The sequence below is a fragment of the Mesoplodon mirus genome (assembly GCF_964341445.2).
Source record: "Mesoplodon mirus genome assembly, chromosome: 15".
Lineage (NCBI taxonomy): Eukaryota > Metazoa > Chordata > Mammalia > Artiodactyla > Ziphiidae > Mesoplodon > Mesoplodon mirus.
The window spans coordinates 57,074,762-57,100,867 of NC_138991.1; the positions used below are offsets into that span (position 1 = coordinate 57,074,762).

At 49.4% G+C, this 26,106-nt stretch overlaps 1 protein-coding gene and 1 long non-coding RNA gene across 3 annotated transcripts in view; one reads left to right on the top strand and one right to left on the bottom strand.

Annotated features, from left to right (window-relative positions):
• The window catches only part of TEKT5 (tektin 5), a gene marked incomplete at its 5' end in the record, with an annotated part of 39,518 nt that overhangs the window by 1,333 nt on the left and 12,079 nt on the right, over positions 1-26,106 (top strand). Inside the window, 4 exons of the mRNA XM_082644466.1 lie at positions 2,080-2,163; positions 2,816-2,886; positions 8,884-9,027; positions 12,870-13,092. Of these exons, the coding sequence (XP_082500592.1) occupies positions 2,080-2,163; positions 2,816-2,886; positions 8,884-9,027; positions 12,870-13,092 (522 nt within the window). The remainder of the gene's footprint in view (positions 1-2,079; positions 2,164-2,815; positions 2,887-8,883; positions 9,028-12,869; positions 13,093-26,106) is intronic.
• Positions 15,275-26,106, bottom strand: part of LOC309816682 — a 70,030-nt gene continuing 59,198 nt past the window's right edge. For both annotated transcript variants that reach the window (XR_014296058.1, XR_014296059.1), the window contains 2 exons: positions 25,437-25,545; positions 15,275-15,386 (listed from right to left, as the gene is read on the bottom strand). This is a non-coding gene — a long non-coding RNA (uncharacterized lncRNA). The remainder of the gene's footprint in view (positions 15,387-25,436; positions 25,546-26,106) is intronic.

Sequence of the window (26,106 nt, forward strand, 5' to 3'; positions counted from 1 at the left end):
TTTGAGTACAGCAGCTCAGCCAAATAGGAATTTCATTTTCTGTTATGAGAATTCCAGAGGAAAAGAGAGGAGGGTGCTGCAGCCTCCACGTGATACCAGAAGGGACCCAGCCTCCTGTCTGCTTGGCCATCCTTAACACGGGGCTTTTGTCCTACTACTTTCAAGGACGTTTCAGATCTCATATTGCAAACTCCCACTTGCCAGGAGCATTTGGAAATTCTCAGTCGAGGCAGGAGGATGGGTAGGGAAGGGGCAAAATGCCAACTGTGTCTGTCCCTTTTTACCAGGGAATATCACTTTTCCTGAAGGTCCGTTATGTGAGTCCATTTTTAGCCCATTTGCCAGAACTCACGTGGGCTCCCTGGGTGCAGAGGAGTCTGGGTAAGTGAGCATTTTTCACTGGGTCCTGGAGTGGACACTGGGTGAGGAACTGGCATTATCTGCCTTTGCTATGGGAGATCATTGTGATCACACAAGATGATGTTCTGCTGCTCCCTGGAGTGTGTGCGAATGCAGAACCCCTGCCTGCAAACCTCCTGTAGCCGTGCCTGCTCTGTGTCAGGCGTGGGGGCTTCTGTAGGAGAGGCCCTACCTCCATGTTTCCCCTGGAGACAAGGCACAGGTTCTGACCACTATGGGATGGGGGTCCCTACTGTTTCCCTATGCCCCCAGGTTCCCCCCTGGAAGGACAGTGGGCAGGGCTGCTGCTCAGAGACCCAAGGCAGAATCTGAAATCTAGCACTCCTCCCCTCTCCCCGACTCTCTCCTCACTCCCCCAGCCTGTCTGGAAAGCCCAGCTCTGCCCCATCACGTGGCCCCCTGTGACCATCACATGGGGGCACAGGGACCAGAGGCATCTCACTTCCGTCCACTTGTCTCCAACTCCAAGGTTACCACCTCATTCCAGGTGCCTCTCAATGGACAATGGTGACGGCCTCCTTCCTGGCCTCCTGACCTCTGGCCCCTCCAACGCATTTTCCAGACAGCAGCCAGAGGGATGGTTTTAAATATTAAACTAGATCTCTGCACCTCCCCGCTAAAACCCCCTCAGTGGCTTCCTAATGCATCCTAGTTAACATCTGAATTCCTTGTCACAGGCCCAATGGCTTCCTGTCTGCTGCTCCTCCTACCCCAGGGCCTTTGCACTGGCTGTTCCCTCTTCCTGGTGCATTATTCCCATTCATTTCTGCTGCTTCTCGTAATTCAGGCCTCAGTCTGCCACCTCCTTAGAGAAGTCCTCCCTGACCACCCTGCTGGTTATTCCCCACCCACCCACAGCTCCCTGTTTTCATCACAGCCCTTATCACAGTCAGAAACGATTGAGTTTCTTTCTATGGTCATTTGTGTGTGTTCTCTCTCTTCTGTTAGAACTCCATAAGAACAGGGACTGTTTAGTTCACTGCAGTGTCCCCAGTACCTTGATGGAGTGTGACACAGAGAAGGGGACAGTAAATTCTTGTGGCATCAAGTGCTCCCCCTCCTTTCTGAGTTCCCAGATACATTTGCATCCCAACACCAGATGCCGTGCTCCCCTGCCTCCTTCTCACTGCCGCTGCTCTTTGTGACATCACAGACCAGTGACCCATCACAATTCTTTGACAGTCTGCTGCTGCAGGAGCTCCACTGAGCAGCCACTCCCCTGGCTTCTGTTCTGCTCTGTTCATGTCCCCATGACGGTTATAAGGTCTATGTGGCAGGGTTCCCTGGGTCTTACTTGGCCTATGTCACTTTCCAAAGCTCTTCCCCCATTTAGAGATCTCCAAAAAAGGGTGTTCATATATATTCACAGGTAATTCTTATTGACAGTACTCTAAGCGCTTTACATTTGTCAAACTAACTTAACCAGCATGGCCAGCTTGAGATGTGCACTGATTTTGCACCCATCTACCATCTCAGCATCCCTCACTGATGGAGATGGGGAGGCAGAAGCCCACCCAAACGCACAGTGATGGGGCCACATGAAGCATCCAGGTTTCCCAGGAATGAAACAGACCACGGCAAAGGTAGATGTGAGTCAATTCTGCTCAGGGTCTACATACAGCTGCAGGGAGAATACATGATTCCCCACGCCCCCTACAGGTGGCCCTGGAGTGTCTGTACCAGCGAGAGAAAAGGACGGGGATTGACTTGGTCCATGACAACGTGGAGAAAAATCTTATCCAGGTAAGATGCCCCCCTGGGTCTGGCCAGCCCCGTGAGGGAGGAGGGAAGGCCAGCTGGTCAGAGACGTTTCTGAGCTGCCTGTCAGGAGCAGAAGCCACATGTGTCACCCCATGCAAAATTAGGGCTCAGAAAGCGTGGGTGGGGGCCTAGGTTGCAATTTAGACACAGTGAGAAAGGAGGTCATTTGACCCTCAGTCTTTTCCTCTCCAAAATGGGCATCATAATAGTAATACCAATAAATAACAAAAGTAACAGCCAGTGTTTACTGAGCACCTGTTATATGCCACACACTGTATCACTTCATATGCATTATTTAATTCAATGATAAAATATGAATGTATCATATTTTATGATAAATAAAGGGTCTATGAATGAACCCTTGGTGCATAGTAGGTGCTGCATTTTCTTTTACTCTGGAAGTATATAAAAAGAAAGGACAGTAGGGCAAAGAATGTGCAGCTTCCACAGTCGACCCTCAGGTGCCTGGCCCGGGGATCATGCTGGTCGAGGCAGGAAATGGACCCCACCCTGACATTTCACCTTGTGGGATGGAGGGTGGGCAGTGAGAGGTGAGGGGTGGAGCACTGGCCTGGGAGACAGGAGGCTGTGAGTTTCTAAGGAGCCGCGCTCTTTCTGACATCTTTCATTGCAGGAAGTAGATTTGCTAAAACGTTGCCAAGAACAGATGAGAAAACTAGCTCAAAGGATTGACATCCAGATGCGGTAAGAGCTGCTTTCTCTCCCTTTTCTCGGAGTTTGTTTTGGGTCTCCCAGGTTTCAGGGGTCCCACATCTCCAAGCGGTTCTTTTGATCAGTGGTGTGCTGGTAAGCTTTTAACAACCAGCTCTTCAGGAAGAGAAAAACGTCCTGATCTGTCGCATTTGTCAGTTTCAGCGATGTAAGTGCTACCAACATGGCTGATCTCAGTCTATCAATATGATGTTACTGAGATGCACACTATTGATTTTCATGAGTCAGCAGAGCCTTGGTGGTCCTTGTTTGCAGTGAGAACCTTGGCAAAAGAAATTGGCCTCACTGAGGCTCCTCTTAGCCTGTGGCTTCCCCATGCGAGTCCTGAACTTTGGGACATGGCAGAGAGTGGGTGGCACTGGGCATCAAGGTGAGGGGCCCGGGCCTCTCCAGAGGGGAGCTGGTGGACACCTTGGGCCACTGTTCCTTTTAGTCTTCAAAGGAATCAGCTTTTTGTTCTTGGAAGATTATGTGACTGGTATCATGACAAGGCAGGAGGCTCCCCCATAATTAAAGGGAGGCTTGAGTTTTACCGGGCTTGGGACCCATAAATGAGCCCTTGGCACCCAGCTCCCCAGAGGCAGCAGCCTTTCCACCCGGCCCTTGAGCTGGGCACTTGCCTTTAACACTTGCAGGCAGGCTGCTCTGCTGGTTTCTCCTTCTTGTTTACTCAGATACAGCTAACAAGAGATGGGCTGGCAACCTGGCCAGGGCTGCCCCTTCCCGCTGTGTGGAGGACGTAGGCAGCTTGCATGGGATGCTAAGGGGTAAGGAAGCTTGCAGATAGGCTCTGGGAGCTTGGTGCCCTGGTTTGTTCTTCCCCAGAAACAGCAGTCGCCCCTACCTCACACACACACACACACACACACACACACAGCAGCCCCTCAACTCCACTGAGGCTGTAAGAATGGGTGGCAGAGGTAGGAGAGAATTATCCTGTAAAAATAAAATAAATAGCATCCAGGACAGTGTTGAAAAGCTGCCTGCAGATCTAAGGGTGTGGTCAGGGGCAGATGAGTTGGGAAAACCCAGGGAGACATCAGAGGTGGAGAAAAGTCGAAATGAGATGCAAATACAGCAGTGACTGAGGTGACAGTTGAATGGATGAAAGCACTGTTGAATTCCATCATTATGGGCCTCTGTCTTGACTTCTGACATTTTGACCTACCACTTGGACTTATGTTTGCCTAATATTCGTCTATACGTTAATCCACTTTAAAAAAACCCTTCGATACTTGTACTTAAACAGGAACATTTTAACAAAGGGAGTTCTTTGGGCAAGCAAATGCCTTTATTGTATTTTTCTTGCCCTATGTTTACAATCACCTATTTTTTGGCAAAAGAGCATGGTTTTCCATTTGTGGTTGACATGGGGCTGTGACAAAACTTGGTGTTAGAGTGACGGGAGGGCTGAGGTTTGGGAAATGGGACAGTTTGAGCCGGAAGAGTGAACAAAAGCCCAGACTTGAAACTGGGGAGCTGGACCCCAGAAGGGAAATCTTGAAACTGGGGTGGGTGGAGCGCTGCTTATGCAGGAAAAGTAGAAAGATGAAGACGGTCTCGTCGACTGGGAGACACAGAATGAGAGACACAGTGAACTCTGATGTCAGAGGGGAAAATAGACAGAAAGAGAAAGACCTGAAGCTGTAAACAGAGAGATGAGCAGAGAGACAGAGGGACAGAGAGGGACACAGACATGCCAGACAGAGAGAGAAATCAAGTGGTGAGAGAGATGAAGAGATGGAAAGGGACAGACACAGAGAAAGAGGAAAAGAGAGCAGGAGAGGCTGGGAGGAAAGCAGTGGAGGCAGTGTGGGTGGGGAGGGGATGAGAGCGGGTGGAAGGGACTCTCCTCTTTGCCAGGACCAGAGGCCCAGTCACCCTGGAGAGAGGCCCTTTGACCTTGGGCAGCGGCCCCTTTTCAGAGGACACCTGTCATCTTGCCGGGAGGAAGCTCTTGCTGCCGGGGCAGCCTAATTAACCTAGAAGTGGCCAGAGCCTCATCAACAGGGCAGAACTCAGTGTGACCTTGCCCTTGGGGAAGCTCTGCTGATGACCTGCTAGGGTGGCCGCCCTGGCCCCGGGCAGGTGATGGGCTGTTGACTCATGGTTTTCTAGGCGAGGCCTGAGGCCTGCATCTGCTCAGAGCTGTGTCCTCACCTCACCAGGTGCCCCAGCAAAGCAGAAAAGGCTTTCCTGACTGGGCAGGAGCCAGGTTCAGGCTTTTCCTTGTGGGCTGACAGCAGGGTGAGTCTTGGCACTGGCCAGGCTCTCCATCTGGGGGAGATGGGGCTGTCGTCTCCCTCCCCAGGCCTCATTAGCCAGGGCCAGGAGGCTGGACCAGATGACCTGGGATTCTGAGGCCCCAGGTTCCCCTCTGATGCTCTGGCACATTTCTCTTCTACATTCTGGTCTTTCTTCACGCTCCACCTCATGAGGCAGGATGGGGCCCCATTTCCCCATGGCTCTGCCAATTCCAAAGGCCATAAGGGCCCCAGGATGGCTCTCCTTGCTCCAACATGACCCTCTCTGCATCCTGATGGGTGCAGACCCAGCATGAGGGTTTAAGTTCTTTGTTCCTGGCCTGTTTGAAACCTCTCACCAGCTTTCAGTATTCATAGCAGAAAAAAAACGTGGCAGAAAGATAGAGACAGGCAGGGGAGAGGTAGAGAGGGACACACACTGAGGCCCCGAGACAGAGAGAAACCAAGCAAGAGGAGGCAGAAGGAGATAAAGATGAGAGAGACAGAGGGACAGAGACAGGGAGAGGAAGGGAAAGGAAGGGAGAGGAAGGGAGGGAGAAAATTAGGTGCAGGAGGGGAAAGAGAGACACCGATGCGAGACGCGCACCAAGCACTTTAGTTGCCTCTGGACATCAAACTGCTCAAAGTTATTCCCTTCTCCAGTCTCTTTTAATTCCTTTAAGACATCAAGGGAATCTAAAAAAAAAACTGGTACAGGACTTCCCTGGTGGCGCAATGGTTAAGAATCCTCCTGCCGGGCTTCCCTGGTGGTGCAGTGGTTGAGAGTCCGCCTGGCGATGCAGGGGTCACGGGTTCATGCCCGGGTCCGGGAGGATCCCAAGTGCCGCGGAGCGGCTAGGCCCGTGAGCCATGGCCACTGAGCCTGTGCATCTGGAGCCTGTGCTCCACAACGGGAGAGGCCACAACAGTGAGAGGCCCGCGTACCTCAAAAAAAAAAAAAAAAAAAAAAGGAATCCTCCTGCCAATGCAAGGGACATGGGTTCAAGCCCTGGTCCAGGAAGATCCCACATGCCTCAGAGCAACTAAGCCCAAGTGCCACAACTACTGAGCCTGCGTACCACAACTATGGAAACCCCCGCGCCTACAGCCCATGCTCTGCAACAAGAGAAACCCCTGGGATGAGAAGCCCGCACACTGCAACGAAGAGTAGCCCCCGCTTGCCACAACTAGAGAAAGCTTGCGCGTAGCAATGAAGACCCAATGCAGCCAAAAATAAAATAAATTTAAAAATTTAAAAATTTAAAAAAAAGAAAGAGAGAAACCACAGCCTAATAAAAATAAATAAATAAGTAAATGGTACAAATGAACTTATTTACAAAACAGAAATAGAGTCGCAGATGAAAAACAAACTTATGGTTACCACGGGGGAAAGGGAGGGAGGGATAAATTGGGAGAGTGGGACTGACATATACACACTACTATATCTAAAATAGATAATTAATAAGGACCTACTGTATAGCACAGGGAACTCTTCTCAATACTCTGTAATGACCTATATGGGAAAAGAATCTAAAAAAGAGTGGATATATCTATATGTGTAACTGATTCACTTTGCTGTATAGCAGAAACTAATACAACATTGTAAATCATCTACACTTCAATAAAAATTTTTTAAAATAATTAATTAAAAAAAAAAGACATCAAGGCAAAACTCCCAATCAATGCTTATGCGTCTTTAATTTCCTTTTTTCAACCAAAAAAGAAACAGAAAAGGTTTCAGGCTTAGAACCTACTGGAGACAACAGATTCTAGCTAGCATTCTGTTAGTGTTTACTTTGCATTTAGGTTTGGAAACAGTTACTGGTTTTCTTTTAAAGACAGTGATGTAGATTTTTCCTTTTGAAATACATTTATTTATTTATTTATTTTTAAAACATCTTTATTGGAGTATAATTGCTTTACAATGGTGTGTTTCTGCTTTATAACAAAGTGAATCAGCCATACATATACGTATATCCCCATATCTCCTCCCTCTTGTGTCTCCCTCCCTCCCTCCCTCCCTATCCCACCCCTCTAGATGGTCACAAAGCACTGCGCTGATCTCCCTGTGCTATGCAGCTGCTTCCCACTAGCTATCTATTTTACGTTTGATAGTGTATATATGTCCATGCCACTCTCTCACTTTGTCCCAGCTTACCCTTTCCCCTCCCCATGTCCTCAAGTCCATTCTCTACATCTGTATCTTTATTCCTGTCTTGTCCCTAGGTTCTTCAGAACCATTTATTTTTTTAGATTCCACATATATGTGGAATACGGTATTTGTTTTTCTCTTTCTGATTTACTTCACTCTGTATGACAGACTCTAGGTCCATCCACCTCACTACAAATAACTCAATTTCGTTTCTTTTTATGTCTGAGTAACATTCCATTGTATATATGTGCCACATCTTCTTTATCCATTCATCTGTCGATGGACACTTAGGTTGCTTCCATGTCCTGGCTATTGTAAATAGAGCTGCAATGAGCATTGTGGTACATGACTCTTTTTGAATTAGAAATGCATTTATTTATGTATTTTATTTATTTATGATTGAAAAAAGAAAGTTAGCAGGTAAATAATAGTACAGGTACTTTGGGAATATGGCAAGAATCATGAAAGTGGGTCTCCAATGTCTGGAGTCTTGGCAAACAGTGACATTTAAGTCTAAACTTAGCCAAGATACCAGCCCTTCAGGCTCAAGTCCTGTCCCCACCCCATTGTGTTCTCCTCACCTGGCTCAGTCCCAGACTCCACCCACTCCCTGACTCCACCCACTCCTGACCCTGCCCAGGCCATGACTCTGCCCAGTCCCTGACTCCACCCAGTCCCTGATTCTGCCAGCCTTTTGAGCTGCTTATGGGTCCCTAAATACCTGGATGTCTCTAGCTTCTCTGCTTTTGCACATGTGGTATCCTCAGCTTGGAACCCAACTTTGTCCATAATATCTGCTCCTACTGTTATGAAAACCCAGCTCAGACACTCTCTGGGGAAGCCTTCCCTGACCACCCCTCCTCCAGAGTTAATGGCTTCCTCCTCTATGTATCCTTTTTGAACCTGCACTGTTGCTCTTTTCATTCTTTCTTTATTTTTTACTGTATTTATTTACACAAATCCGTGAGCAACTTGAAGGTAGTGACTGAGGCTTATTCATGTCTTTTCCCTCTGTGCCTGGCATAGCATCAGACACAAGGATTTGTGGACCAATTTAAATTGAAACCTGGCTTTGTCTAAAGTGTGAATTCATATCTTCTATATTAGGTCAGCAAACTACAGCTGGAGGGCCAAATCTGGCCCACCACCTGTTTTTGTAAATAAAGTTTTATTGGAACACAGCCACAACCATTCACATACACATTATCTGTGTAACCATAATGTGTAACCATACACATTATCTATGCCTGTTTTCCTACGTAGTTGAGTAGTTGCAAGAGAGACCATATGACCCACAAAACCTAAAATATGTAGTATTTGACCCTTTACAGTAAATGTTTTCTAAGTGACAACAGGTCTGCTTGGATTAGGGGGAGGGTGGGGGAGTGCAGGGAGGCCCTGGGTGTGTGTGGGGGCATCAAGGTGGGAAGAGGGCTGGAAGCCACTGGGGGTGGACCCTCCTGGGGGTCCAGAGACTTGGCTTCCAGCAGTGGCTCTGCACCGACCTCCCCTGTGACCTTGGGTGAGGGACGCTGGGTGAGTGCACAATTTGGGGACATGTCCTTGCCCCCACAGGGATAACCGGGATGCTCAGCATGCCCTGGAGAGGGACCTCGAGGACAAAAGCTCAGCCGAGTTCATCGATGAGAAGTGCCTTAACCTACGGAACACATCAGATTGCATCAGCTTCTTCCACGGCGTGGAGAAAATTGATGGCACGTAAGTACCGGGCAGTCAGTCCTCACCTGGCCGTGCCCGAGGACAGCAGGGGTTTCTGGGTCTGATCCTGCTAAGGAAACGTAAAGGGGCATCGTGCACCAGTCAAGTGTGAGGCCGTGTGGTTGAGTGAGGATCCTGAGTTACAAGCTACAGAATCCGATTCTGGCTAACTTAAGATGGAATTTACTGGAAGGCTGTTGGGCAGCCACAGACTCCAGGGGAAGGCTGGAGGGGAGGTTCTGGCAGCCTGAAGGAGCCAGTGAGAGAGAGCTAATCGGCCTTGTTGTTGGAGCACCACTGTCTTTCCACGCTTGCCCCACTTCACCCAAGATCCAAATTCCAGCAAGAGAGGGCAAGATATTGGCTTGTGAGGGTCCCACAGCTGCTGCTGCTGAGGCACCTGGATTGGCAAGTCCACCAAACAAATTCCAGGAGGAATTTCCAGGAGGAGGAGGAATTTCTCCTCCTTCTGGAGGAAGAATTCAAGTTTGGCTGGCAGAGCCAACTGATGCCTGCCCATGCTGGCAGTGGCTTAAGAGTGGATTCTGGAGCCAGGTTGTCTGCCTTCAAATCCAGCCTCCACATTAACCCTCGGGACAAAGGACTTCATTTCTCTGGGCCCCGTTTCATCACCTCTACCACTGGGATAAAAATAGCACCCACCTCCCAGAGTTGCTGTGAGTGTGGAAAGGTGGGCGTGTGAAGTGCTAGGCACAGAGCCTCGTGTCGGGGAATGACGACGGCTAACATTTATTGAGTGCTTGGTGGGCGACCTCATTTTCTCGTCACAACAGCTATGAGGGTGGCGCCTCCTGTCTGCCTGGCACTGCCATGGGCACGTCCTTGCATCACGGAATTGCGTGCAGAACGAAGGCACGCTTTCCCCATCGGCAGTCCAAGGTCTGGGATAATGAGGGCTGAAGAGAGATGCTCTGGGTACATGCAGAGGGTGGGGTCTATCTTGGTCCCTTTAAAAAAAATCTCCAGCACATAGCATTGTGCTTGGTACATAGTAGGTGTGCAATAAATATTTGTTGAATGAAAGAATGAATAAAAGGGGGAAGGGAGGGAGAGGAGAGAAGGAAAGGGAAGGTCTTCTTGGCCCACACCAGGGTCACTTTCTAGATCGTAGTAAATATGCAGGTGTTGAAAGGACCCTTTGGGGTTTCCTGCGATGACAGCTCCTGGGGACCCTTCTCCTCCTCCTGACAAGGTTGACTGCCCACGGCGCTGGCAAAGTGAGCAAGACCTCCACGGGGCCTAGTCCTCTCAGCCACAGCTGCCCACCTGGACAGGGAGTCTGGAAGTTTCCCTTCCCAAACAGATGCCTCCCTGAAAGCTGGGCAGCCAGGCTGGCTGGCAGAGACTCCGATTTCCGTGCCCAGGAGGGGTCTGCTGTTTAAAGTCCTCCATCCAGCGACTCCAGCTGGAAAGCCAGAGCTGCCATTTGTGACTCATTTCTCCCCGGATGTATTAGCTCAGGGCTTTGTATGTGAGGTTTTCTTAAAGCGGGGCCATGTCTGGGCAGGTAACAGGACGTTTGGAGACTCTGCGTTGCCGTATCTCTGTTCACCGAAGGTCTCATTGCCACGAATTAACCACTGATGATGAAGATGAGGATGAGAGCTGATGCCTCTTACCTGCTGTTTGCTATAGGTTGGACACTGTGCCGAGCGCTTCCACGGTCTCGTGAATAATAAACATTTATCAAGTGCTTACTATTGTCAGGTGCCGTGATAGGGGTTTCACAGTTGGTCAGCAACCCTGGGGGTAGGTACCATTTTTATCCCCATTTTACAGAGGAGACTAAGACTCAGAGAGGTGCAGTGACTGGTCCAAGCTCACACAGTGAGTGGCAGAGCCACGGTCTGAGCCCACGTTGGACACTGGGCCTGTGTTTTACCATAGCGCCTTCCTGCCTCCCCAGCAAAGCCTGCTGGGTCCTATGTTTTTAGAGGACACAGGCTCCAGAAAACACGTTGCCCCTGCTGAAGCACATCACCTGTGAGGAGACAGGCTGCCTCGGCAAATTCCCCCAGGGACAGTGTGATGAAGCGGGTTGTTTTCCCTGGGGAGCTCGGCTGTCTGCTCCAGGGGAGGGCTTAGCGGCTGCTGCCCTTGACCCTGACAGTGTCCCACTGAGCAGTGGGAGGTACCCTCAGAATAAATCCGCAGGTCACTCTCTGCTGTCCTTGGCGCCTCGTCATTCCTCTATTGATGGTGAGTGGCTGTGTGACCTTGGAAAAGAAGACACTTCACCTCCCTGAGCCTCAGGTCTTCGTTGGGTGAAAGCTCTGGATCAGACTCAGTGTCCTCTCACATCTTTAGAAGCCCAAGACCTCTCCAGAGGCTTGATTTTAACTCCTGCAAAAGCCAGACAAAACAACCACATTCACTATGCAATCTAAGTGTGCTTTAAAATGTCCTGAAAGAGACTTCTATTTCAGATGATTGAATCTCTTTTTTTCCTACTGCCTGAGAATAAAAATCTGCTTTATTTTAAGAACTGGAGACTTCCCGGCTAGAAAAGACCTTGCAAAGTTATTTAATCTGGTTTATCCGGAGACTGAAGTCAGCTCAAAGAAGCATGTGTCTCTGTTTCTCAAAGGGTTCCCAGAGGAGAAAACTCCTGTACAATAGTTGATTGCTTATTGCCTGAATTTATATACTCGGCCAGGAAGAACTTTCTGTTCCCTAAACTGAATCCCTTATGTGTCACTGCCTCCAAGAAGCCTTCCCAGTCTGCCCTTTCCCTAGTTTGCCCTTTCCAATATAGCCTGAGCTCCATTTGTCCTCCCAGATCCATTCTCTAGCTGCCTTGCTGTGAGTCCTATAGAGGAGCCTGCCCTCTACAAACTGCCTCTCCTGGGTCTTTGCCATCTGGTTCCCAGTTGGGTTCAGCCAATAGGAGGGTCACCAACATGAGATGGAGGAGAAAGGTGCTGGGGATTTATTCTACATGGTCTCTCTCTTGCCTTTCACACCTGGGGTGGTGACAACTTCGTGCATTTGCTAATCTATGAGCACCTCAGCGCTATCTGAGAATAAATTCCATTTATTTCCTTTTATGGCCCTGACTGACACGTAATGACCCACTCCATTTGTCTCTCTTCCATCATCCTGCTTCTAAATTCTTTCATAGAACATAACACAATGTGTGAACATCTTCTTTATTTATTGTCTATCTCCCCCGCCTCCCCTGGAAATTTATCACTATGAGGTCAGGGATGTTGCTGGCTCTATCCCAAGTGCCTAGAACAAGGCTTGGCATGTGGTAGGTGTTCAAAGAACATTTGTTGAATGAATAAGTCAGTGCAAGTAGCATGGCCACAGGCTCATCCCTGAATTGAAGCAGCCCTGCAGCCAGCCTCATGCCCCATGCCCACTTCTTGGCCTGTCTCTGTGTTTTTGGTGATGGTGGAGGGAGTGTTAGAGAAAAAAGCTCTTTTGGGGAATCTCTCCTCTCCTATAACTCACCAAGTGCCCTTTCGGGAAACCAGCTAGTCTGCACTTGCCTCATCTATAAATGAGGTGTTTGGATCAGCTCAGTGGCTCTCAACTGGGGGCAATTGTGCCTCCTCCCCCAAGGGACATTTGGTAATGTCTAGAGACTTTTTTGATTGTCACAACTGGAGAAGCGTTACTACTGGCATCTAGTGGGTAGAGGCCAGGGATGCTGTTAAACATCCTACAGTGCACAGGACAGCCCCCTCCAACAGAGAATTATCCTGACCCAAATGTCAGAAGTGCCAAGGTTGGGAAACTCTGGATTCAGCGATCTCCAAGCCTGCTGGAGAGCCCCGACTCCTCGCCTGCTAAGGTCGCTCTCATGCCTCTTGCAGGATCTCCGTGCCCGAGACATGGGCCAAGTTCACTAACGACAATATCAGACACTCGCAGAACATGCGGGCCAACTCTGTCCAGCTGCGGGAGGAGGCCCAGAACCTCCTCGATGTGTTGTTGGGTCAGACGTGGAAGCAGTTTACCAGCACCAATCTGGCCTTCAATGCCCGCATCGCCGAGGTGACAGATGTGAAGAACAAGCTGCAGATGCAGCTGGCTAAGGTAAGCGAGATGCCTGTGAGCACCACCGTCCATGACGCCAGGCCCCTGGCCCTCGCCCTTGGGTCTCAGCAGCTTTTGGTCAAGCTGCCCGCCCCGCTGCTGCTGCTGAAATGGTCCCAGCAACCCATGGTCTATGAGCCTGTCCACCCAAAAGGGGGCAGAGGCTGTGAGCTTCCTTTGGGGGATTCCAGCGTCTTGGGGGTAAATCTTCTTTGCTCACTGGATGATGGAGCTTGGAGCTTGGCCTGGCTGTCACAGCAACACCCAAAGGTGTTGCCGATGGCCCCCAGGTCTCTTTTCTCCATCTGAGCCCATGTGGCCAAGCGTGACCAACGAGGGTGGGTGCCAATATCGGAGCCCCGGGAAACGGGTCTGAGCGGGTCTTTTGCGCCCACATCAGCATCTTTGGAAATGTAACCTCTTGACCTTCAAAGGCTTCAAGAGCATCAGGAGGGGTGGGGTGCTTTTTGAATTTGAGGAGCGGGAAGGACAGCCTAATCCTGCCACCATCTCCTGCTGTTCCCACACTGACATGCCCTTTTCCTGCTCCTGTATTTGAACGCGTCATGCTGTTTCCCACCCCTGGGGGAGTCCTCTCTGCATGGAATTTATTCTCTGCTCAATTTAGAGCACCTACTGGGTGCCAGATGCTGTGCTAGGGACTGGAATGAAAAGAGGAGTCACACAAACAGTCCCCTGGTCCCTGTCCTCAGGGGATTTATATTCTGGTCAGGGAGCAGTGGTGGCTGCAAAATTTATACGCAGGAAGGACTTAGGGATGACAATCTGGTTGGAAGGGGGTGGGGAGACAGGGGACTAGTCTTGAACCTGAACTTGCAAAACAGTACCCCTTTTTACTGTATATATATTTGGGGAGGTTTAGTGGGCTGCAGGCAGGGTTTCATGGAATTTACAGGGGCAGTCTAAGCCCACCCACATAGGGCACCCTTTGGCCTGGGGTATGGAGAAACAGATAAAACAGAAGTTTCTCTAAAATAATTGCAAAGCTGTGATAAGTGTTAATGAGAGAGGAAGCAAGGAGATTCGCCAGAGATTCTCCTGGAGTTCTTACACCAGGTAGATCAGACAGGCAGGTGACATTTACATTAAGAGCAGAGGATAAGGAGTTAGGCAGCCAAAGGATGGGGTGGGGCTAGTGTTCCCAAGAGGATGAATGTGGGATGAGGCTGGAGGAGGGAGCAGGCACAGGGACCTCCTGCGGATTCTTTCTTTCTTTCTCTCTCTCTCTCTCCCTCTCTTCCTTCCTTCCTTTCCTCCCTTCCCTTCCCTCCTTCCCTTTCCTTCCTTCTTTCTTTCTTCCTTTCCTTGAAAAATCATTCTATTATTGTGATAAAATATACATAACAAAACATTTGCCATTTCTTAGTCTGTTTGCGCTGCTATAACAAAAATACCATAGACTGGGTGACTTATAAACAACAGAAATTTATTTCTCACACTTCTGAGGACTGGGAAGTCCAGGATCGAGATACTGGGAGATGTGGTGTCTGGTGAGAACCCGCTTCTTGGTTCACGGATGCTGTCCTCTCCTGTGTCCTCACGTGGCAGAGAGCTGCGGGAGCTCTCTGCGGTCTCTTTCATAAGGGCACTAATCCCATGGATGAGTTGATGACCTCATCACCTCCCATAGACCCCCACCTCCTAATACTGTCACAATGGGGATTGGGTGTCAGTATCTGAATTTGGGGGGACACAGACATTCAGTCCATAGCAAGCATTATTAAGTGTAGAGTTCTGTGTTACGTATCTTCACATGTGGCGCAAATGTCAACACCATCCATCTCTAGAACAATTTTTCATCTTCCCAAAGTGAAAAGAACCCTGTGTTTAAACTTTGTACTCATTAAACAATGACTCACCATTCCCCTCTCCCCTGGCAACCACCAGTTCTACTTTCTGTCTCTATGAATTGACTAGGTACCTCATATAAGTGGAAGCATACAGTATTTGTCCTTTTGTGTCTGGCTTATTTTACTTAGCACAATGTCTTTAAGGTTCATCCATGTTGTAGATTGCATCAGAATGTCCTTCCTTTGTAAGGCTGAAGGATATTCCATGGATGTATATACCGTGTATCCATTCATTCCTCCATGGACGCTTGGATTGCTTTCGCCTTTTGGCTGTTGTGCAAGTGTTTTCTTTTAATGAGGCATTTCCTATAGTCGATCAAATACAGTTCATTGTCAAGTTTTACCACATGAGTCTGAGGCCTGGAGGTGACTTGGGAACTCCTTTGCAAGTCCTTTGGTGGGACTTGGTGGCTGGTTTCTCATCTGTGAAACAAGGAGTAAGAATTCCTACTTGGTGACGATAGTGTAAGGATTAGTGAGTTGGTCTCTGCGGAGCTGTTAGTGCTCGGCACACAGTAAACACTCAGTAAAAGGTAACTGTAAGTATTAATATTACTGATGGAGAGAAAACGGATCTTCTGGGTGGGGTGGGGTACATACCCTTTTCCCTATCCACGTTTCTCCACGGAAGTTTTGAATTATTACTAGCAGCTTCATCACCGCTGATCAGAGTTTTTGCTACCACGTGGATTTTTATTAATAGTCATTATTTAATAACCAGCTGTTTTGCAAATAAGTGAGCACCCATTTGAAATACACCAGACCCCAACATGACACGACTGACATTTCACTTGTCTTCCGGTTGGTGACCATCTCACAGAGTGTTTTTCTAAGATAGTAAAGGAAAGAGTTGATATAATGAAAATAAATAGATAGCAACCATCTCACCTTTCAGCAGTTTGCTTTAGCTGGAGGACTTGAAATGCTCTCTTTAAAATTTCAACTGTTAATTGTTGAGCTTGGCCCGATTCCCCTTGGCAAGAGGCATTTCTGGGAAATTCTAGGCCCCCATCCCTACCTGTGCTGCAAAGCAATTATGGCCCAGGTGGTCATAGGAATCCACTTTGGAAGGCCAGGTCTCCACAGTTCCCCATGCAGACTTTGAATGCCCCAGTAGTTTAGGGCTGCGTAGACAGCCTTGGCTGTCTTGGTCATGTTCCCCATGATCCTGGGGTTCTATCCCCAAGGCCATAGCCCAAGCCTTGTAACTTGTCCGGGGTCCTCACACTTTGGGGCCTTGGGGTATCGACCAGTCATACTGACCACTGCTTAAAGAAGGGCTGGTGACCTCTTTGGGCTGAAACAGTTGATAGCCACAGAGTGGGTGGCTCCTGAGAACCAGGGGCCCAGTGTGGGGTGGGAGGTGGGGGAGGGGCGTGTCTCCAGATAAGCATAAGTACCCTGCATCCAATGGCCCAGTCCAAGGTGCCTTTTAGCGGAAGACTCAATGTGGAGGGCAATGTGCAAGGACCTGGGGGGAGGGGGCATGGGGGCAGGGACGCTGCTACAGCACAGCGCTTATTCAACGCTTGCAGGAACGAGGCCCCAGCAGGGAAAATGACAGTAGGTGTGTTACACGGACTCAGCCTTAATATCACCGAATCACACAGTGAGAAAGTTATTCCTTCTTCAGTCCTTTTTCAATCTTTGCGATGCTCTCAAGAGGAAAGTCTTGATCGGATACTAGACTGCCTCCCTCACCCCTTTAACCCCGTCTGATCTCCCTTTTAAACAGACAGCGCTGGCCTCAGGCTGAGAGCTTTGGGCAGGCAGCTGTATCCAGCCAGAGTTTCAATCACATGGTTTTACTTTCATCTTGTTCGTGCATTTTTATGGTTACTTCCATTATGGCAAATGATGCTGATTGTCCACTGATAATAGTGATATAAAGGTTTTTTTTTTTTTTTTCTTTTCTTTTTTTTTTTTTTTTTTTGCGGTACGCGGGCCTCTCACTGTTGTGGCCTCTCCAGTTGCGGAGCACAGGCTCCGGATGCGCAGGCCCAGCGGCCATGGCTCACGGGCCCAGCCGCTCCGCGGCATATGGGATCCTCCCAGACCGGGGCACGAACCCGTATCCCCCGCATCGGCAGGCGGACTCTCAACCACTGTGCCACCAGGGAGGCCCTAAAGTTTTATTTTTAAACAAATGCATTTAAAGTTTTTTTGTTTTTTGTTATTTTTTTAAAAAACCAATTGACTTGAAAAGATTGTTAATCATGTCACAAATGGTGTGAGGGGATATGGCCATAATGGTAAGGACGGTAGGTGAAAACCTGACTGTTGGAGAAAAGCAAAGTAGACCTGTGCATCTCAAATATTACACTGTGTGCAGTAACCACCCGTGTTACCTGGAGATTGCATCGAAATGCAGATTCTGATTGAGCAGGTCTGGGGTTGGGCCTGAGCATATGCATGTTGAACAGCCTCAGGAAGTTGCCAGTACCACCGGTGGGGGGTAAGGCCGAGTGCAGGTTGTAAAGCAAGTTGGCTTTGACAGAGAAGCTGTCTCCTTCTCTTCTTTCCCTCCTTCTTCCTGCCTCTCTCTTCCAAACTCAAAATATTGGGGGAACCAAATCCTTCCAAAAGGCAAGCCACAGACATCCAATTCTAACCAGATTTTCTTTAATTGCATTTTGCATCCAAGCTTCCCAGCCAAGCCCAGCCATTCCTCCCTCGAGGGATCAGGCCCGCTCGGCCCATCACATAGATCTTCGCCACCCGACTTCGCAGATGCAAACACCCTTCTGGGATTTCTGCCGCCCCTCCCGGATGCATGCCCTTGAATCAAAATCTCATTTTTCCATCTTGGTTATTAATGTGGTCGGGGCAAATGACGTTAGGAGCTGGGGGAGATAAGCCAGAAGCGCGGCCTCGACTGGGCTGTCGGAGAGATGAGTCGGATTTCTCTGCTTCCTCTCCACAGCACAGCGCCCCCTGCAAGCTGTAGGCTTTCTTGTCGCAAACGGGAGCCAACGTTCACCCTACGGCCTCCTCCACCTGGAGCTCCAACCATCTCAGTTGGTGGCTCTCACTTCCAGATGCTTCCACAAGCTTCCAGGGGCTCAATCCCAAATTCTGGAGTCCACTTGCACGCTCCTCTTTCTCCACCACCTCACATCCCCTCCACCAGCAAATCCTGTTGGTTCTACTTTCAGAATCTCCTCACTCCCCATTCCCTCCTCTGCTTCTGCCCTGCCCCAGGCCTCTACCATCTCTTGCCTGGACCATTGCTGGGTTCTCCTAATGGCTCTGTTTGCTTTTGATACAGCCAACTGTTTAGCTGGCAGCTTGTTGAGAGGCCATTCGATACTTGAATAGGCCGACTAGACTGACTGAGAGAAAAAGTTCAATTGCTTTAGATTTTTCAGAAAACCTTGAGAGTTTAGCTGGAGAATGCAGGTGACAGACTCTCTCTGCTGGTGTCCCCGGGTCACCATCTTCACCGTGGCCAGGCCTGTCTGCACCACTGCTGTCATGAGAATTTCTCAGCACCCCTCACCTTTGCAATGGCAGCGCCTCCAGAAATGCATGGTGCTCAGTGCAGTCTAAGGTAATGCAGACGGACTGGTTTTTAAATCAGGGGATAAACACTTGTAGTCCAGGGGTTAAACTTGACCCACATATTTTTTTTTTTTTTTTTTTTTTTTTTGCTGTACGCGGGCCTCTCACTGTTGTGGCCTCTCCCGTTGCGGAGCACAGGCTCCGGACGCACAGGCCCAGCGGCCATGGCTCACGGGCCCAGCCGCTCCGCGGCATATGGGATCCTCCCAGACCGGGGCACGAACCCGTATCCCCTGCATCGGCAGGCGGACTCTCAACCACTGCGCCACCAGGGAGGCCCGACCCACATATTATTTGGCCTCTCACATTTTTCTTTTAACAGCTCTGTTTTTACTTGACACATAATTAACTGTACATATTTCAAGTGTAGAATCTGAGAAGCTTTAACACGTATATGTCATGAAGCCACCACCGCAATCAAGGTAGTGAACATATGAAAAGGTTTCCTTATGTCTTTTGTCATCTCTCCCTCCCTCCTTTCCAACACAACCACTGATCTGCTGTCACTGCAGATTAGTTTGCATTTTCTAGAATAATTACATAAAGGGCACCATACCCTACCCATTCTTTTTTCATTAGTCTTCTTTCACTCAGCGTAGTCGAGATTCCTAGTTTGTTCCTTCTTATTCCTGTGTCTTGTATGTCTTGTATGGATACCGTATTGTATGTATACACCCCTGGTATGTATCGTATCCATACACCACAATTTGTTTATCCATTCACTTGTCGATGGACATTAGGGTTGTTTCCAGTTTGGGGCTGTTACCAATAAAGCTACTATGAACATTCACATACATACCTTTCTATGCATTCTCAGGTTTTTATTATATATATATATATATATATATTTTTTTTTTTTTTTTTTTTTTTTTTTTTTCGGTACGTGGGCCTCTCACTGTTGTGGCCTCTCCCGTTGCGGAGCACAGGCTCCAGACGCGCAGGCTCAGCGGCCATGGCTCACGGGCCCAGCCGCTCCGTGGCATGTGGGATCTTCCCGGACCTGGGCACGAACCCGTGTCCCCTACATCATCAGGTGGACTCTCAACCACTGCGCCACCAGGGAAGCCCCCATTCTCTGTTTTTTTTTTTTTTTAATATCTTGGTAAAAAATGGAGATTTTATGTAGAAGTTCAGATTTCTAGAATCTCTGGAAAACTGGGTGGCTCTAGCAACTCCGAGCCCACTTTCCTACAGGGGAGCAACCAACAGGAGTTGAATGGCCACAGCCCCTCGTTGGACAGGGCCCGGGCTCTCCGACTGGCTCAGTCCCCACGTCTTCTCTCACGGCCCCCTTTGCGCATTTGCATCACCTGCCTGATCCCAGCAGGCTTGTACCTTGGCACGTTCTGCTCTGTGCATCGGAGGAAATGCAAGAAAGCAGCCAGGCCTGGAAAGGATTGTAGAGAACCCAGAGGGACTCTGAGTTTGCCCCTTGAAAGGTTTTGCTTTTACTCTGAAGTTTCTTTGGGGTTTCAACTTCCAATTGGTCATTAACACCAGCAGAACCTCTCCTGCCCCACGAGGCAGCGTCAGGGCAGGAAGGCGCGTGTCTGTGGGGTGAGGGCCTGCAGTCGCCATCTGAGGGCCCCAGCGCCTGCCGCCAGCCCCTCTGTTTGTCCAACGAGGCCTGGAACCCGTGGTGGAGTGGGAAAAGCTTTTGTGCTTTGCAAGCAGTCGGATCCCTTCCAGCACCAGTGCCCGCAGACAAGCTCTGACGGCTCGTTTCTAAAACCAGCCCAGCCCAGGGGATGTGGAGCCGGCCCGCCTGCCTCTGGTGAGGAGGGGCCGGGCCAGGCCTTAAACACCATTGCATCCTAGTGAGAAAGTTCTCGTTTCAAGTTCCCTCCGTCAATCCTTCCAATAGGGTCGAGGAACAAGACTTGATGTGACGCTAATCTGTCTTTGCCATCTCTCTTTTGTGTGGGAATCCCCCTTTCCAGCCAGGCCTCAAGCCTCAAGCTGGCACTGAACCTTTGAAAGACAACAGAACTTAGAATCAAGGTCTTTCTTTCCATCTTCTCTACTGTGATGGTACTTTCTATCAATGGCAAGAGATACTCATTTCCCACGTGTGGCAATGATATAAAGATGCCATTTCAAATACATTTGTTCAAGGCTGAAAAAGGAGCTGCTTTGAAGAAGTAGACTAAATAATTGTTCAGACATGCTTGGGTATGTGGGTATGTGAGGGTTTCCAAGGTAACCCTCAGGAAAGGCCTTGGGGCTGAGTTCAGTAGGTCTCTCTGCCTGATGCTCACCTTAGTACCAAGAGGAATCAAAGGCTCCCTGGTGTCATGTAGGCTCAGGTCTCATCACTGTACTTGGGAGGTATGGGCCTGGGGACACCCGGTTGAGGGGTCCACGAGAGCTCAGATACGGGCAGTTCTGAGGGCTGTGAAATGGCGGGTTGATGGGGTGGGGGTGCTGGGTCACCGCTGTCTGTCCACGGTGACACTGTGCCAAATGAGAGAGGAACGGCTGGGATCAGGGAAACAGGGCCAAGGTCCAGAGCTGGGAAGGCAGCCAACAAATGCAGGATGCTGGAGGGACCAGACAGCAGAGGGGGCCGAAAATGAGCGTGGGTCAGCCTGGCCCGGGTAGGAGCTAAGGACAGTGCAAATGAGGTAGTTCTGAGTTCACTCTGTGGACCACTGATACTCAAGGAAGCTATTACTGCCCTCTGCAGTTGGTGTTAGCCAATCATATGCTTTGACTGGAAGCCCTGCGTGGGGCAATCACCGAGATTGGTTGCTGCTGAGACAAGAAGAATATAAGATGCAAGCCTGGCGGAGGCAGAGGGTTGCCTTGGCACCTCCTGGGTATGGGTGTGTCCCAGCAGTCTCCTAGTTTCTTCCAGTTTGTGACTTGTTCACTTTTGGGTCCTCAGCTCCTTGCTTACTCAGGACCTGCTGCCCAGCCTCACCTATACTCCTGGCTTTCACATATGCTTGCCTCATCCTGGTCCAGATTCCTCTTCCATCTTGACACTCTTCTCCCACATGTGAGCCCCATAGTGCAGTGCAGATGGCTGGGTTCAATTCTGGCTCTAGTATTTCCTGGCCATGTGACCAAGATCAGATTGCCCCACCTCTCTGTACCTCAGTTTCTCCCTCTGTCAAATGGGATCAATAATGGTTGGCAAATATTTGCTCTGAGAATAAGAGCATCCACACTGGACTGGTCACCTTGTAAGTGCTCAATGACTATTAACTATAAAAATGGTAAAAAACAAAACAAAACAAAACCAACAACAACAACCCAAAAAACAAAACTGTGGTCTGATTTATAACCTACTGATGGGGAGGGACAAGCAAAGTGACTGAAAGAACATGGCCCCTGGAATCAAAAGACCAGGGTTGAATTTGGTAAAGTAACTCCTCTGATTCTCGGTTTCCTAATCTCTGAGAGAGGAATAATCCTGCAAGGACTGAAAGAAAAGGTACAGCTAAGCAGTTCTCAACCCTCGCACATTGGAATCACCCCGATCTCTAGGGATTCTGATTTAATTGGTTGGGGTGTGGCCTGGGCATCCAACCTTTGAAACTCCCCAGCCAAGGTTGAGAACTAAAGGTTCAGAGTTCAGACCAGTGGTTCTCAAGGTGTGGTCCCTGGACCAGCAGCATCAGCATCACCTGGGAACTCATTAGAAGTGCACATTCTTGGGCCCCATCCTGGACCTTCTGAATCAGAAACTCTGGGGTCCAGCCATCCGAGTTTTAACCAGTTCTCCAGATGTGCCTCCCAGGTGTAGACGTGCAACAAATGTTTCCTCCCTCCTCCCTCCTTCCCTGAGAGGTATTTACTAAGCACATCCTGTGTGCTAGACTCTGAATTAGGAGCTGGGGGTACAATGATCCCTGCTCTCAGGGAGGCTTATGTTCTAGTGGGAGAGACCAATTTTAAAAAAATAAGTAAATACATGATTAATTAAAAATTGTGATAAGCATTAAGAAGAAGAGCCTCGGGGGCCTGAGCTGGTAGATTTCCATGAATTTTCACAGAATCATACAAGTGTCCTCTCTAGCAGGGAGCCCCCACCCCTCAAGGACTTTCCAGAGCCCTCCAGGACTTTCCGGACCCCTAACCCCAGATGGCCTCTGAGCAGCTGATATTTGTATTGGCCTGGCATTGTCTGAAGGCAGCTGGCCGCCTCTGGACAGAAACTGCGAGCAGGGTTGACTCAACATCTCTCCTCCAGAGTTGTAATCCTCACCCGGGCTGAATTTACTCCCTGGTGGCATTTGCCAATGTCTGGAGACATTTTGTTTGTTACAACTTGGGTGGTGGGGGGCAGCGTGCTGCTACCAGATAGATAGTGGGTAGAGTCCAAGGAGGCTGCTAAACACTGCAATGCATGAGACAGCCTCCTGCAACAAAGAAGTTGTGGCCCCAAATGTCAGGAGTGCCAAGTTTGACTATTAACTATAAGAATGGTAAAAAAAAAAAAAAAAAAGATCTGGCACTCTCATGCCCTGCATTTCTGGCCAAGTCCCTCTGGAGCTCTCCTCAACTAGTTCTTGCCCCTGGGCTTGGCTGTGCTTGAAAATCTTCCACCGTTTGACCAAAAAATAGGATTCCAAGCTGCCTTCCTAAGCTGGGGAGCCACACTGAGCCAGGCATCTCCTTGGAAACCCCTTGGCTTCATGCAATTTGGAAAACAATAAATTTGCAACGTTGCACAAAGCATCCAGAAGCCCAAAGCCGGCTGGAACTGCTAAATCTGTTTTTTCCCTCCACATCAAAAATAATTTCCCGGCCCTAGAGAAAGCCTAGAAGCTTTCTCTACTGTCACAAGACAAGATGCAGGCAGATAGTTTTACATGGCCGACAACTCTGCCAAACACATTCCCCCTTTCAAAGGCTTTGGGTGGATTTCTACTGCAGCCAGGAATATCAGCGCCCTTTTCCACTGAGCTGAGGTTGGTTTCGTCCGAGGCAGACCTGGCAAGTGCTTTTCACACCCCATTCAAGACCAGAGACCATTTCCAGCTCAGACCTCACCCTTTCCCCACGCTGGGGACCCCAACAAGGTCTGAGGGTGGATGATCACAATCTAGTTTGCCATCCGATTACAAGTAGCAGAAGAGAGAAAAAAAATTCACCATCACCACAAAAGACATATTAACCTTACTTTGTGCAGGCAGAGTTCTAAGTGCTTTTCTAACATTAACTCATCTTCCCTCCTACAACCCCATGAAGAAGGGATTACTATTAGCCCCATTTTACAGATGAGGAAACTGCAGACAAGTATTTTCCTAAAGCCCCCCACCCCCACCCACCGCAGCAAGTAAATGGCAGAGCCAGGATTTGAATCTAGGTGTTCCGCTCTAGAGTTCATTCTTTAAGTTAATGTGAACATCTCCCCCACTCCCACCACCACAGCCGAACAACAACAACAATAATAATAACCACTAGATCGGTGGCCTTCCAACGGGCAGCTTTATACCCCGAGGACATCTGATAATGTCTACAGACATTTTTGGTTATTACAACTTGGTAGGCGGTGCTACTGGCATCTAGTGGGTAGAGGCCAGGGATGCAGCTAAATATCCCACAGTGCATGGGACAGCCCCACAGTAGAGAATAACCCAGCCCCAAATATCAGTAGTGCCAAGACTGAGAGGCCTTGGTCTCCTGGCATTAAGGTTTGACTTAAAAAAAAAAAGAAAGGATAAAAGGTAGAAGATAGGTAGATGGATGGATACATGGATGGATACATGGGTACATGGATGGAGGCATGGATGCATGGATGGATGGATGGGTATATGGATGGAGAGATGGATGGATGGATGGATGGATGGATGGATGGATGGATGGATAGATGGATGGATAGAAAGTGCTGAGGTCTATAGAGTGCCTGTTAGGTGCCAGCCAGTGTGCTAAACATGGGGTACCTAAATCAATCCTTGCAGTCCCTCTGAGGTAGATACTGTTATCATCTCCATTATACAGATGGGGAAACAGAGGCTCAGAGAGGCTTGGCAATTTGCCAAGGCTACATGCTCAGTCCTGTGGTGCTGGCATTTGAACCCAGGCAGGAAGCTCCTCCCAATTTTAGGGGCTGGCCCCTCCTCCCCTGGCACACTCCAGCCATCACCAGTGCTCCCCATTTTGCCATCTGTATACTCTTGTGAACTCGTTCCTTCTGTGTCTCTCCATCCTGCCTTGGTGTGGGCCCTCCTGCCTCTCAGTTCCTCACTGGCCATCTTCTTCCCTCCTTTGTCCCCTCTGTCCACCCTCCAAATGGCAGCCAGAGAGATTTGCCTCAAACTACAAACATGACCATGTCCTTCTGCTTTAAAACATTAATGTGCCCGTGATCACCTGAGCGTTTTGTTAAAAGGCACAGTACCTTCGTAGGTCTGGGGTAGGGCCTGAGAGTCTGCATTTCTGCCAAGCGCTCAGAATCCAGTGATGCTGGTCTACAGACCACACCTTGAGTAGCAAGGAGCTAGAGAGATTGTTCTCTCTGAACCTGGGAAACCTCGGAGGGGCAGCAGCCTCGTGTGAGATGGGCTGCTTAGAGGGGTCAGGACTTCCTCTGTGAGGGACTATAGCAGGGGCCTCACACTACCAGCCCCAGGGCCAAATCTGCTCCCCGCCCCCGCCCGTTTTTGTAAATAAAGTTTTACTGGAACACAGATACCCCATACATTTACGTATTGTCCGGGGCTACTTCTGCACTGCAGTGGCCAAGTTGAGCAGCTGTGACAGAAACCATATGGCTCCTAAAGCCTAAAATATCTACCACCCAGACCTTTACAGAAAAACGTGTCCACTGTCTACAGCATATTCAAAAGGCTCCAGAAGGCTGCGTGACTGGAACTCCCAGCCATCTGAGTGGGGGTTGACTTGAAGACTTAAAAACAAAATCTCACACACACACACACACACACACACACACAGCCATACCTGTAGCTGACAGTTCTCAGGCCGGATCTCAGAGGCAGTGGCTCCGGGCACGCGGGGCTGATGGGTGATGGGTAGAGCGTGTACGTGGTCCAGGAGCACTTGCAGTACCCTAGCCAGTGAGGAAGACAGGCCTCGAGTCCACATTCACTGGATGAGGAAGTTGGGCCTCTCCCCACAGCCCAGGGCTCTGAGTGGGGTGTGAGCGCCACAGCTGGTTTGCACTGGGGCTTAGACAGGACCCTAGTCTCCTGACTTCCCGCCCAGGGCTCTTACCTCCAAGAGCCTGCATGGAGGCCGCCGTGGCTGGGAATCTGCCTGGAGCGGAGCGGGTAGGGGTTGTTAGCAGAAAGACCTTTGGTTCCCCAGGCCGGTTGGGGGAAGGGGGGATGTGGCCCACCTTCTGCCTTGAGCTGCCTCCCCTCTGAGCCACATTCCAGAGGCTGAGAAAGAGGACGCTCCTTCTCGATTGAGCAGGTGACCCCTGCCTTGACCCCTTACGCCCAAAGAAGTGGGTTGATGGAGGTTGACCCTGAGCCCTGGACTGGAGGTCTGAGGGAACTGAAGCTGCCTGCAAAGACAAATTCTGTCAAACGAATCTGAGTTTCTTCAGATTGCCTGACATTAAAAAGAAAAAAAAAGACCAATGATCACAGAGGAAAAATCTCCTAAC